At 55.5% G+C, this 14,233-nt stretch overlaps 1 protein-coding gene across 2 annotated transcripts in view; it reads right to left on the bottom strand.

Moving 5' to 3' along the window:
- Positions 1-8,702: 8,702 nt before the first annotated feature.
- The window catches only part of JADE2 (jade family PHD finger 2), a 59,158-nt gene continuing 53,627 nt past the window's right edge, over positions 8,703-14,233 (bottom strand). For both annotated transcript variants that reach the window (XM_072044638.1, XM_038186316.2), the window contains one exon: positions 8,703-13,127. In XM_072044638.1, coding sequence (XP_071900739.1) covers positions 12,277-13,127 — 851 coding nt within the window. In that variant the 3' untranslated portion in view covers positions 8,703-12,276. The remainder of the gene's footprint in view (positions 13,128-14,233) is intronic.

Genomic DNA, 14,233 nt, shown 5'->3' with positions numbered 1-14,233 from the left:
TGTGGGAAGGGTGCCAGTGGAACTGCTGGGCAGGGGCAACCTGAGCCTGGGCTGGGGTCCTGGTCCCTGCAGTGCTCTGAGCAGCTTCATCCCAATAAGTCTGACCTCTGCACCTTGACATTCCCCAAGAGCAGAGCTCAGAAGTGACACACAACCACTCGTTTAGGGCATTGAGCTTGCACTGCAGGCAGAATTACCCATGCTTTGACACCTCTCCGAACCCAGCAGTGCCGAGCGGCGGCTTTTACAGAGGAGCAGCTCCGATCAGCCTGCCCTTGACAGCTGCAGATGACAGGAAGATGAGGGCTTAATTATGATGTGATTAAGTTGACGTTATCATCTTATGTCTGCTTAGTGTCTAACACAAAACGAGCTGGTGATCTCGGTCTTGTTTGCAGCTACCTTGTATCAGGAGCCAGCAGCCGGGGGGACACGGACTGATGCTGAGGGCTGGGGAGGGAAGGGGATGGGAGCGGGGTCCTGCCCCACCAGGCTGGAGGCTTCTGCCACGTTCTGCTGCAATTTGTGATCTGAGATTTGTGTGCCGTGGGCTTTTGCCCTTTCACCACTCTGGGAGATTCACAGGGAGCAATTTTCATGTCAGAGGCACCGCAGAGCGCTGCGCGAGCAGCAGTTTGTCACTGTCACAGCACAAAATGCTGCTGGTGAGGGACGCAGCAGCTCTGACATGCAGAGGCCACCCCCAGGTCCCCAGGGCTGCTCCTGCCAGGCCAGAGGCAGGGAGGTGTGGGAGCCTCAGCCGTCCCCGCAGGAGGTTCCCAGCACCCATGAGCGCCAGCAAAAAGCAAAAAGAATTGCAAAACGTGACTGTTCAAACCACTGATGTAACCCCAGCTCCTTGGTAGCTCTCCAAAACCATATTTCCCTGGAAGCAGAGCTCCGAGGGTGGTCCCTGCCTGTCAGCTTGGCCAGGAGGATGTTCAAGGACCCCACTGCCATGGCTGGGAAGGATGGGAGCCGCAGCCCACTGCGCTCCCCAGGTGCAATTGAATTTCTCAGCCTTAAATACTCTGAATACAAGTTGTGCCTAGAAGATCTAAGGCACAAAATTCCTTTCAGGTAAATGCAGATGCTGGTGCTGGTGGGATGCTCTGCCGTAAAGCCTGAAATGCTTCTACCCCTGCTGGTGGGAGCTGCCTACCCAGATGCTCTTTAACCCGCCAGCTTCACCTCCGCTCAGCTTTTTGGTGGCCGTTGGTGCCGTTCTGCCTTCTTGTACTCTTTTTCTCTTAGCAAGAGAGGAGTAGGAAGCGTTATAACAGGTGTTAGGCTGTGTTTACGTTTTAAAGGCATTTCACAGTTCACATCTGCATTAGGAAAGCCTAAGTGGGGTGTCGCAGGCTATTGTGGTAAATTTACAGTTAAAGCACAGCACTCAGCATGAAACCCTTCTGCTCGGGCTCGGGCTGCGACTGCGTTATTCCCAGGCTCCATCTGTGCCTGGTGCCACAGCATGCTGAGTGCCTGCAATTACTTCCAGAAGGCGCTCAGCCTCCTTTCAAAGCACCCATTTCCTTCTGCCTGGGGCTGGCCGCGGCTTTCATCCAAAGAAAGCTGCTGGTGTGCTTCTGGAGGCGCGTGGCGTGGGGACACCGGGGTGAGCAGCCCTGTGGGGCACAGCAGGGCCCGGCACAGGGCATCCCAGTGCTCCCACCCCCGTGATGGTGACAGCAGTGGGGTTCCTGGAGCCCCGGTCCATCCGCTGGGTTACACCAGGTGAGGACAGGACCTGGCAGGCAGTGGGTGCGTGGACGTGCTGAGCGTGGCACCACCATCACCCCAAAGCATTAACCTGAGCTGGTGCTCCAGTGCCTGGGGACCGAAGGGCAGAAAATCGCTTTGGGAAGCTGAGGGAGGGCGACTCCCTCTGAGATATTGGCTGGTCCCCTTTCACGGCTCGCAGCTGCCCAGCCCCTGGTGAGGACGGTGAGCTGGGGAGCCCTGAAGCAGCTTTTTTAGTCTATGGTCTCCATTACCCTGAAGAGCTGCGATTCCCTTGCGATCCCTGTCCTGAGGCCTCTGAGGAGGGCTCTGCCAGCGGCTCCCGCTTTGGTCCCGGCCTCTCCAGGGCCTTTCAGAGGAGCGTGGCCGAGCGGTGAGCACCGGCAGCCCTCAGCCTCCTGCCGCGTGTCCCTCCGCCGCGTTTCGCCTTCCAGAAGATGGCACCTGAGGACGGGAGTTGTGCGCTGCGGGGCTGCGGCCTGCGGGGACAGGCAGCCAGCCCTCCGCCACCCAGCCCCGTGTCCCCCTCAGGCACTGACTGGGGACAAGGCTGTGCTCTGAGCCCCGAGAGCACGCTTTGGTCTCCCTGTAACCTCGAGTCTCAGCTTTCTGACCAAAAAAACAGGGGATTTGACAGCTCCCCAGGTGCTCAGCTGCCCCGCCTGTGGGCCTGAGGTGTCACTGTGCCACCAACTGGACTTGAGAAGTCATAAAATAAATCGGTAACATCCTCACGCTGTTTTCATCTTTAAATTAAAGAGCACTGAGCATGAAGAGCAGGGGGAAACTGGTGGTCCTCAGCCCACAGCGATGCTGAGCAGCCTGGTGTGCCCTGGGGGTCCCTGCCCCTGTCCCATCCTAATCCCCATCCCTGTCCCCATCCCTGTCCCTGTCCCCGTTCCCGCTGTCAGGACACAGGCAGGAGCTCAGCAGGGCCGTGCTGCCAGCCCAAAATCTGTGCAGGGAAGCTCTCCGGGAGCACAGCTCCTCTCCACAGCACCAGACCCAACACAAACCTCTTGGCGAGCTGCGTGTGGCTCGGGTGGAGGGGGGGAGATAAGCCCCGCTTTCCTTCCGAAGCCAGCTGGCCCAGATCAACCACAAAAAAAAATAAAAAAAAAATTAAAAAAACAGCCTTCTGTACAGCAGCATCCTCTCGAGCAGGGCCGATGGCTGTAGAAAGCAGGGGGGGGGGAGGAAGGAAGCAGGGGGCCGGGCGCTGGCGGGGAGCTGAGCGCAGAGTTTGGCTCTCGGCAGCGTGTGGGCAGAGCGAGGGGATGCTGCGTCTGCGGAGATGACTCACGGCTGCGCGGGGAGGATGATGAGGAGGATGCCATGGTTGCACGGGGAGGATGATGATGATGATGAGGATGCTCGCGGTGCCGCCGAGCCATGCCTGCCCCTCCCGGCACCCCCCAGGGGAAGATGCCGAAAGTGGGGAGGTGGCAGCAGGGGGAGCAGAAAGGCACAGCACTGCAGGGCTCCTCGTCTCGGTTAGGAAGGGGAGGCCACGTTTCCTGCCTTGATAATTTGGGGATGTAGTTGTGCATGCTGGAGCTGGGCACGGCATGTCCCTGGGGTGCTGAGCTGCACCGAGCTGCTGCGGGGAATTTGGGCTAGGTTTCAGGAGCAGAGCCGGGCATGAGTCCAGCTGGGTGCTGGCCTCGGAGGTGCTGCACGCTGGGGTTTTCCTCTAGCTTTAAATCTGATGGTGTCCCAAAACAAAAAGCAAATTCCTCCCGTGGAAGAGGCGAACCTGGCAAGCCCAGGCTCAGGTCAGGCTCAGGAGCATCCCAAGAGGAGCCCAACGCACCCACCACAAACCCACGGGAGGCTCGGGGGGAGCTGGGCAGTGCCACCACCAGCACGGGTGCCCCAGGTGTGGGGTTTCAGGACCCCCCCCCCCCCAGTTTCGCTCTGACTGTCGGCTCGGGATGAGTCAAAAGCTCAGAGCGAAACCGAGAGGAAGGCGCTGCCTGCAGCGGGAGGGGAGCGCCCGGGGGCAGCGTGGGGACAGCCCTGCTGCTGGTGCTGTGCCCCCGGGACACCATCCTGGCTCCCCGTGTCACCTGGGGATGGCACGGAGGCACGAAGCAGGGGGAAGGCTTTGCCACAACCCCGTAGGAGCAGGCAGGAGGCCGAGGTTTGGGTTATATGGGCCGAGTCCTGAGCCCGATGACACGGGGAATGCCACACGCGGTCACACCAGAGCTGCGGTAACGATGCCTCATAGAAAACCACCCTCGGCCTCCGAGGACAGCGGCTTTCGGTTCAGAGCGAGCTCCGGCTCATGAGGAAATGAGAGCACAAGGTGCAAGGGCACGGCATGCAAATGTTTCCCACATCTCTCACTTCTGGGGCAGATTTCGGATGAATGCTCTTGGGCACACGGCAAAACCTCCTCGCGAGGGCCCAGCCCCGCACTCCCTGAGCTGCCAGTCCTGGAGGATCAGGACAGGGGATGTTTGGGGGGGGGACACAGCACCCCCAGGGCAGATGGCAGCTTTTACATCCCTGCTCTGCCCTGCACTGGGTCTGGAACTTGGAAAACCCTCAGAGACGGGCACTCAGAGCCACCAGTGGGATCCTCCTGGATCAGAGATGTTCCCATAGCTGCAGGCTTTCTCCTGGCTCTTCCTGGCTGCTCAACGATCAGCAAATTCCTCGCCTGTTCATCCCAGCTTTAGGGCCCCTCAGATCCACGCAGGACCCAGCTGACAAACCTCCCTCCCAGTGCACCGCTCCTCTCCGATCTGAGGAGGCCCTCCCGTCGCCACACACACAACCTGAAAACGCTTGATGAATTCACAAATGCAGAATGAATTCGCTGCTGCCAGCCCCGCTGTCTCATGGTGCCGTACTCCAGCAGACAGAAAACCCCAGCTTCAGCCCTGGAAATCATCCAACACCTGATCTGAGAGGCTCCAAGCAGGGCGCAGGGGGTTGTGTTCCTCCAAGGGCCCGGCTGTGCCCGCTGGAGCATCCCCTGGGGCAGGGCCACTGAAGGAGACCCGACGTGCCCCCGTTAGGAAGCAGAGCGTTAGGCTGAGGTTTGGGTTTCATTCAGGAAATAAGCCAGCTCTTACACAGCCCATAAAAGCAGCAGGGCCCAAAATACTCCCTGCGGATGAGCCATCCCCTCCTGGTGGGAGTTTGGGATCAAAATCACCCAGAGCCGACCTTTTATTTTTTCTCCTTGTGACTGCTGTACTCATCACACGGGAAATGATCCCTTATCTTTTTTTTTTTTTTTTTCCCCGTGTAAAACAATCCCAAACGCTCAGTGAATATTTGCCTGGTGCGAATCCCGTACGCCTGTTGACATTTTTCATCCTTCTGTTATTACAGATGCTGCAAAGGCAATAACCCTGAAATGTCACAGCTGCAGATTTGTATCACCCAGACGAGATGGTGTGCTTAAAGAAGGAGCTGCTCAACATCTAAATATTAGGCAAAAGACAACAAAATCTGAGGCAGGGGAGCAATTCAGTGTATGGTGTCTGTGCATTTCGCATCCCTGCTCGATTTGAGGAACTTTGAGGGCCCTGAGACAGACAAACTGACCTAACTTCACGGCAGGGTTTTGGGAAGTAGCAGGGCTCCACCTGGTCCACCTGGGCGAGGGAATTGTCCCTGCGGAGTTCAAACCTGGGCAAATACCAAATGCTCCGAAGAGATTGTCAGTTTACCCAAACCCACTCATGGATGGTGATGATAACCCCTCTCAGCCCTTCAGCTCTGTCCCGCCCGAGCTGAGGGTGTCTCCCCCAGGTAATTAATTGGGATGGGAAATATCACACCCAGCTCGGCTGGTGGGCTGCCGGGCTGCGTTTGCTGCCAGTCTGAGGGAGGCACGGCCACTTTCGCCACCCCCTCTGCTCCCAGAGCTTGCCTATTTTTAGTGCTTCTTCCTGCTGGTGTATTTATATGAGCCAGCTTTACAGCTGCAGGGCTCTGGGGAGACACCTGCGAGCTTCGGGCTGGAGAAGTGACCAAAGCCCTCCCGGCTCAGCACTCCCCGTGGTTCCCCTCGCACCCAGCCACGTCCCTCTGTGTCCCCACACCCTGCGATGGGCCAGAGAGGAGCAGCCCCCCCCCCGGCTGCTTCCAGGCTTGAGCTGTCTCTGGGAATGTGTGGCACGGGGCCCAGCATCCTCCCTGCTCTGCCTTATCCCTCAAACTCCGTCATCGTGAAGCCGGAGCCGCAGAATTTGCTGACTTCCCTCTTTCAGAAGTGCTTTATTGATCCTACTGGCTTATTAAGGGCAGGAATTCATCCCCCGCCTGCTCGTCCCTGGGCGCAGCACGAGTGTTATTTGTGGTATCCCCTCCAACAAACACCTATTTTTAGCAGAGCATTCCTGGCAGGGCTGCGGGCACCTTGCTTTCTGCACGGCGAGCGCCCGGCTGGCTGGCAGCCCGGGCAGGGGACGGCTCTGTGGGGACCTGCCCTGGTGGCACTGCCATCCCTGCAGGCACAACACCCTCTGCTAATCACACTCCCAGGGGTTACCGCTCCAGATTTCACTTTTTGACCCGCCTGCCTCCCAGGAAAAACTCCACTTTATTGACCCAAGGATTTCAAACAGCTGCGGATGCCCGAGCTGCACCGGCAATATTTTAACCTCTGCGTTTTCTCCTGGAGCTCAGGATGAGCATGATAAAGTACCACTTAAAATAGAAGCACGCCCAGCCGGTTATTCTAATCTTTATTGCATCTGAACACACAGCAGCGACTCCTGTACAGGACCACCTCGGAGTCGCTGTGCTGGGCCAGATGTCCCGGCACTCGCGGGGCACAGCAGCACCGGCTGCCCCCTGGGACACATCCTGAGGGCAGCCGCAGCTCCTGAGCCCCGTTCTGGGGTCTGGGGTCCTCCTCTGAACCCCCAGTGCCTTGGTTGCCATTCGCTTTGTGCCCTGTGTGGCTGAGGTCCGGGAGCACCTCCTGGGAGCCCCCCGCTCCCTCCCACGGGTGGGTGAGGGCGCAGAGAAGCCGTGCTTAAACCGACCCCATCCTGGAGATTTGGGGTTTTTGCCTTGCAGGAGCAAGGAACAAGTTTGGGGAGCAGGGATTGGGCTGAGCAAGAAGTCAGCCACCTCTGGGAGCTGCCGCAGCGGCACGGAGAGCTTCTGAAACAACAAATTTAGCCAGGGTCCTCCTTGGCTGCGATGGGATTTTTCCCTTGTTATGTGGCTTAGTCATAGGTTTGTTTATTTTTTTAGATTTTTTTTTTTTTTATTGTTATTATTATTCATCTGTTGCAATCACAGCAGACGCATAATTTCACAGCCCTACATGGAAATCCAAGACCAAGAAACTATTTTTAGAGCACAAAATGCCTCCCCTAAATGTATTAACTTCGGAAGAGTAAATATTAAACGCGCTCCTGTCACATGTGAGGCGTTTATGCTGGAGTACAGCACCAGCGGTTTTAATGGTTAGGGAAAATTATGTTACGCCACTAGCACTTAATCAAACACAATAAAAAGCGATCCTGCTGCAATTCTTTCAGGATAAGTCGAGGGGAAATTAATTCACTTTCCCATCCATTGCCGCTGATTTACTGACACTGGGGCATGTTTGCCCCGTTAGTATTTACTGCGGCACTTGCAATCTTTAGGCAAAACATATAGGGGGTGGCCTCACATTTATTTTGTGGTTACACAGAGGTGGTTCTTGGCTTGCTCCCTACTGGTCGCAGCACCCAGCCCTGGGGGGGTGAGGGTGCTGCAGCAGCCCTGGGATGCAGCAGGGGAAGGCGCCGCGCTGAGGGGCGCACACATGGGGGTGTTCATGGTGAAAGCAGGGCTTGGGGTGACATCCCCTTAACCCTGTAAGGCTGGGCAGCAGAAGGATGGAGCCCCTGTCCCGCTGGGTGCCTGGGGTGGTGGTGGTGCCCCCAGGCTGGGCATTTGCCTAAGGGAGGTGAGGGAGGGAATGAACGCAGGTGGCCAATGCCTGTGATGGTTTTATGCCCCTTAAAACTCCATGAGTCATGTTCATGCAGGATAGATAAATAAATAAATAAATAAATAAAATTGAAAACTGTGGAGTCGTAAGCTCCATCATATCTGCCTGGGGGTTTTGGTGGTGGCCCAGGGCTTGGTGCAACCCCCTCCTTGGCATCTTGCAGGGCCACAGCACGGCTCAGCTGGCACCCAGCACCACTGCTCCAGCTCCAAACCCTCCTGGTGATGAAGGGGACACGGACACCGGTCCCCAGGGAGGGAAACGGAGCTGAGTTGTCCCGATACGATTCCAGCAATCCGCCACTCAGCGCCTGCAGCACCCACCCCGAGGCCCTGAAGGTGCCGTGCCACCACCGGCACCATCGTGTGGCTCTCGAAGAGCGGGGCCGTCGTGCACAGCGGAGCAGCGGGCTGGCCCCTGCCTCGCTTCATGAAGTCGAGCTCTTTAATATCTCCTTGTGCAGAGCAGGTGAAAACTTATTAAAGAAGGAGGATCCGGAACAGGAGCAGGGTTCACGCTGGTGCCTCGGGTGTGCGTCGTGGGCGCCGTGGCCGGCCGGCAGCTGGAGCTGGTGACCGGGAGCCTGGGGCAGCGTGAGCAAAGCAATCAAACCCTGCCTTGGCAATAAAGAGCTCTCACAATAAACCCCTCTCTCGTCATTTCATTTAGGAGCGAAATATGAGGGCTCGGTAGTTGAAAGGCAGATTTCTCTTCCTCCTCCCCACACCCACCAGAAGACCCACCGTGGATTTAACGTTTCAGCGCCGTCCCCATGCACCACAATCACTTCAACTGACCATTTCGGTAATAAACTGACCACAGGGCATCCTGTTAAGCTGGCCTCCTTCCCCTCAGCAGCCTGGGCGCTCAGTTTCAGGGACAATAACGTGCAGGACAGGGGCAGCAGCACGGAGCCAGCACCCTCGGACCCTGCTGGATCTGCCCGGCTTGATCGCGCTCGCTACAGACCACGCCGACACGCGGGCACACATAAAACACTGCTTTATTGACTGCATTTGCCAACACATTGAGGAATGCAAAGGTTTTTTGTTTTCTTTTTGTTTTTTGTTTGCTTTTTTTTTTTCTCTTTCATAAGCAATGGGCCATGGTCCCAATGTGTATTAAAGCATACACTGTCTCTAAACAGGATGAAAATAATGGCAGACAGAGCTAGTCCAAGGCAACACAAATAGCATGCATAATACAGTCTCACACAGAACAAGTTTGATAACATTATATTGCTTTAAGGATTAACTAACATGGAAAATGTACAAAAAGGAGAAATAGGTTTTTGCATTAATGAAAAATACATTTTTTCTCTACAAAGGAATTTCTAATACAAGAAAATAAATATTGCAACATAAGCCAAAAATAATTTAAAATTGCTCTTTTCAATATATTTTCAATATTTCTCTTTTATATTAACAAATGGCACATCACGTTCTTTGAAACAAAGAAAACAGAAGGGTTTCTCCTCCTGCGACATTCATATCGTTTCCTGTAACTGATGTGGAGTGGGTCTGGTCTGTGTGGAATGGAGCAAACCGCGGGCATCTCCCTACCGAACAACCAGCGCCCGCCTGCCCTGGGGCGGCGAAAACCATGGAAGAGGTGCAAAAACCCAAGGGCTGTGGGGAAAGTCGGTGCGTGAGACAGGGACTGCCCTCAGCCCCGTCCCCGGGGCGCTGGGTTTGGGTCGCTGAGGGGCTGCTCTCCGTGGCCGGGCACGTGGTGCTGATGCTTTTAGCATCGCCCTCGGAGCCGCCTCGCCGAGGGGACGGGTGCTCTTACAGTGCAAATGTCGATTCCTGCAGTTTATACATCTTAAAAGACATTTCTCTAACAAAATAAACCATTATATTTTTTTCTTTCTTTCTATTCATTTCAAAATACATTTACAGTATCATCAAAAATATCATCCTTGTGCATCGTCTCCCCCAGACGCTCAGCCCTGCGGTCCCCCCCGTCCCCCAGCCCCTCACCACGGCCCCTCTCCTGCCCCAGGTTTCTCCTGCCGAGCTCTCCCCACTCAGCTTTCCCCCCCTGACCCGATGGCAGACTATCCCACCTGCCCTTTTGGGATCATTTTGCGCAAACCGCTTTATTTTGGGGCACTGGGGCGGGTGCGCAGCCCCGGCGGTGCCAGCCTGGTTGTTCTTTAGGGTCTCGCCCTTTTTGCTTTCCTGTACTGAGAAGACAAGGTAGTGCGGAAGCCGATGAGTGAAGCTGTGTACAGTGAAAGTTGTGGATTGCTTTTTTTTTTTTTTAACCATAACTGAGTGAAGCACACGGAAGCAAGATTCATTAAAAGGCAGCATATTGATTATTGTTATGACTCTTATACTAGGATACTGTAGCTAAAGCTAGCAAGCCTGATAAGATAAACTAAGTCCTATTTACTGTATTTAACATTATCTGAACATACTGAGCCTTAATTAATGAGCAGATTTTCACTTCCAACCTCAATGGATTACGCTAATTTATAACAAAGGTGGTTCCTGTTCCGCTGATTTATTTTTTTATTTTTATTTTTATTTTTTTCCTGCTAATAGCTCGTGTGACGCTGTTCCCACGAGGAAGATGCTCTCCCAGGCACGTCCAGTCTCAGTTCCTCGAGTGCTGGGGTTACCCGGGGCTGGGTGCAGGCGCTCGGCACCCGCTGCCGTCCCCCCCCGGCCGGGATTAGCTAGGCTGCACTTGGTTTACTTTGCTGCAATTTTACCGATAATAAGGACTTTTGAAGGCGGATAAAAGATGATCTACTCTAAAACACCAGGACAGTCGATTAGAGGAGTCTCAGAGTTTCAAAAGAAAGCTCACAGTGAAATGAGCAAAAAGCATTGGAAATCAAAACGGCAGGATGCGGTCTCAGGAGCAGCAGCATCCCTTCGAGCAAGCTTGGAACCTAATGCCGCAGCAGTGTGTTATGAGTGTGTCTTTAGTCCTTGGTTGCTAAATAACTTCCAATTTTCCATAGTGACAAGTTTCCGGTTTCTGGCTGTGCTGCTTGACTGTCAGAGTATTCTTTGGCATCCACAAAATTGTTTGACTGATCTGTTTGACAATTGTAAGGTTTCCTGTTTAAAGTGATGGGTTTAACCGGTTGCAGAAGTGTCCCAGGTTTGTGTGTTTTTTTTTTTTTTTAGTCTTTTTTTTTTTTAACATTTTTTTATTTTTAAAAAACAACAACAACAAAAGTTTCAGTGAATTCCTTTTTTTTTTTGTTCCCTGAGCTCACACTGGGGTCACTCCAATAAAACACGTAGCACGACTTAACTGTGACCTTTGAAGCCAAAACCGAAGTAATGGTGCAATTAAGTGCAAACATGGAAATTCGCCTGACTTATAGGTAACATGGGCTTTTAAACAACATTTAAGGCTTATTGGGGACATTTTTATGCATTAAATTATTGTAATATTTATAATGTCAGCTTCTGTGAATCACCCTCCCACAAGGAGTCAACAGCTTGTAACCAGGATTTAAGGAATTAAAAAAAAAAAAAAAAAAAAGAGGGGATGGGGAGGAATAAATTCACCATTTCCATTGTAGCGTTTCGTAGGAAAACCAAACGGTCAAGGCAAACACTCTCGTTCCCTCTCGCTGATGGTAGGTTTAGCCTCGGGGCCGAACTGTGCGCAGGGGGGCTCGGCTGTGCAGCCCCAGCAGGGTGGGACCGCGCTAGCCCTCGGAGATCAGCGCTGGCAGAAAAACTTCGCCCGACCTCGCGGGGCTGCGGCAATCCCAGCCCTCCCCCCACGGGATTTTTAAAGGATTTTATTATTATTTTTTTCTCCTCCATCCTTCCCCACACCTCCGTTTCGGCTTGCTAAACCAGAATCAATTAATTAACCTGAGTGAATCACTTCAGTTTTTCCAATGACCTCAGCGTGGCCGAGCAAGCCCCGGGATTTACAGCTGCTCCCGAGGGGCTGGGGAGAGGCGGACACCTCCCGCCAGCCCCCTCCAGGGACAAATCCTGCTCCGCGGCCCCTGGACGGCTTCAGAGCAGAGGGGAAAAACCAATGACCGAGGTTTCTCTAAAAACAGAAACGTAACGTCGCTCTCGCCCACCCCGAGCGCTTTCCTCCAACAAGCTTTTTGTGCTTTTGTCGTGATTTATTTTAGCATCACTCGCTTTCCTCCCTCGTCGGTGCGCGCGCGCAGGGGTATTTCCTTCCCCGCTCAGCTCTGCGCACGCTCTCGGCCCCTGCCCTCGCCCCCTGATCCGGCCCAAGGGGAGATCTCTCTGCCCCTCTGGAATAATGCCCGATGTGCGCTCACCCCTGCAGAGCCCGGGGCCGCCGCAGCCCCCGGTGCCGCCGGACCCCTGCCCGCGCGCTGGCGTCCCCGGGAGCGGGGCGCGCCGGGAAGGGACAACTACTGTCACGGCAATCTACGTTGGTGAAGCTGAAGCTGTATCTCAGGCATAAAGAGAAGAGAAAAGACAACGGTGCCGAATTTCCAACTATATATACAGATTAAAAATCCCCCTTTCGCTGCGATACCAGGCGGAAATCGGACATGGCAGTTGTGACTGACTGGGTCGAGTCGGGCGGCGTTAGGATGCCAGGATGCTCATCCGCACGATCTCCTCGCCGCCCGCCTCCAGCTGGCCCCGCTGCGCCCTGCCGCCCCGCGGCTCCCCGTCCGAGTCGCTCATCTCGGCGTCGGAGAAGTAGCCGTCCGTCTCGGCCTCGAAACGGCGCAGGGGGGGCCCGCCGGCACCGTCGGGCTTGGGGGGCTGCGACCGCCGAGTCCCTCGGCTCTCCTTTGGTAATTTGAACCGCACGACGGTTTTCGGGCTACCTACGGGGTCAGGCACTTGAGCCGCGGGGCTGGGCTCGGGCTGAGCGCAATTCGCCGCTGCCTCCTCCTTGCTGACGCAGCCTCTCGCGCCCGACGGGACCTGCGGGTCATTCGTTTTGGGGACAGACCCCTTCTTCGCCGCTTTTTTTGTCTCGCCCGATCCCCTGCGGTCCGTGGGCAGCTTCGCCGCCCCTTTCTCTGACTTGCCAGGTCTGGAGTCGTGGGCGAAGGGCTTGGCGGCGTCATCCGACAGGTCGCTGGCGTGGTTAGTCCACCTCTCCGAGCCCTCTTGCTGGCTCCTGAAGACAGCACTCAGGCCGCTCTTGGGCAGCTTTTTCTTAGTGTTCGTTCTCGTTTTGCTTTTCACCTTCTTCGCAGCCTCGCTCTGCTTGAACGGGGACCTCAGGGAGTGGTCCATCATGAAGCTGAGCAAGGTCTCCTCGTCCTGCAGGAGCTCCTCGGAGAGGCCGGGGGTGCTGTCCTCGTGGTGGGCGTTGTTCAGGGACCACTCGCTCATGGCCATGTTCTCGGCAGTGATCTGCACCGACTGCGCCAGCCAGCTGTTGAAGAAGGTCCCATCGATGGGGAAGGAAGTTGACAGGCCTGGGAAAACAAAAGTGGAGAACTGGCTGAGAAATCAGCAAGGGCTGCTCTTCCCTTTGACTGTGCGACCGGAGAGGTACAGACCTCAGCCAAACTCCCTGGCACTGGAGAAACTCAAAATGCCAAGCGTGAAGTGCCACGTGGGGAGCCAGGAGGGGTTTGGCTAATTTGAGACTCACTGGGGTCACACCACACACAGCCACGTACCCTGGGGGCACACCACAGACCCTGTGATGCTCGCTGCTGTGCTCCACGGATCTGAGCAGAGCATCCTTCTGCAGAGGAGAAGCCCTGCCCAGAACCCAACCCAGCATGGTGGGACCACACGCTGACGTGCAGAGGCAGCAGGACAGACAGACACCAGTGTCCCCTCCCGAGGAGCCAGCAGAGGGTCCTGCACAGGGACAGGTCCCATCGGTCACCCATCTGTGTGCGAAGGGGGTGCGGAGGGAATGCAGCTCTGAGATCCCTCTCCAAACACCTGAAAGGTGTGAGAGCTGAAAGGGAGGAGCAGGCTGGGATTGAAAAAGCTGAAAAACGTCCTGGTCATTTTGTCTGAGAGCAACAACGAGCACTGTGGGCTGGGACGTGCCAAATAAGCAGAGCGAGGAGCAACACCAAAGGCACGGACCTGCGTAAGCACGAGCAGTTTGGTCCCCGTGACAGGGACCCCGCACTACAGCTGGCTTTGAGGAGGGAGGAAGAACACGACTGGATTTTGATGCAAGGTGAGCACCAGCCTGGCAGCAGCACAGGACCGAGCAGCAGCAGGGGGACTGATGGCAGGTGTTTGCCCTTCGGTGGCAGCTTTGCATCACCTCCCTTCCCTGGTTTAGCAGGCTGACGGAAGGGCAGTTTCTCTCAGAGACCCCATAGCCCCCCACCCGTTTTGACAGAATTTGTCCCCCAAATTTTCCCCCTCCTCTGCTGGTGAGGTTGCAGCTGTAGGGAAGAGCCACAGGTGGCAGAAGCACCCGCTGGAGCACGCAGGAGCGGAGCAGGGCAGCAGGGCCAGGCCACATCTCCTCGCCCCACAAAGAAATTCAAGAAATCCCTGCCTCGCAGCCACCCCCTGGGCTGACCCGGACACATCCAGCGGGGCTGAC

The sequence above is a fragment of the Anas platyrhynchos genome, chromosome 14 (assembly GCF_047663525.1).
Source record: "Anas platyrhynchos isolate ZD024472 breed Pekin duck chromosome 14, IASCAAS_PekinDuck_T2T, whole genome shotgun sequence".
Classification (NCBI taxonomy): Eukaryota; Metazoa; Chordata; class Aves; order Anseriformes; family Anatidae; genus Anas; species Anas platyrhynchos.
The sequence above is the reverse complement of the archived record's forward strand: the minus strand, read 5'-3'. Positions and strand labels throughout refer to the sequence as shown.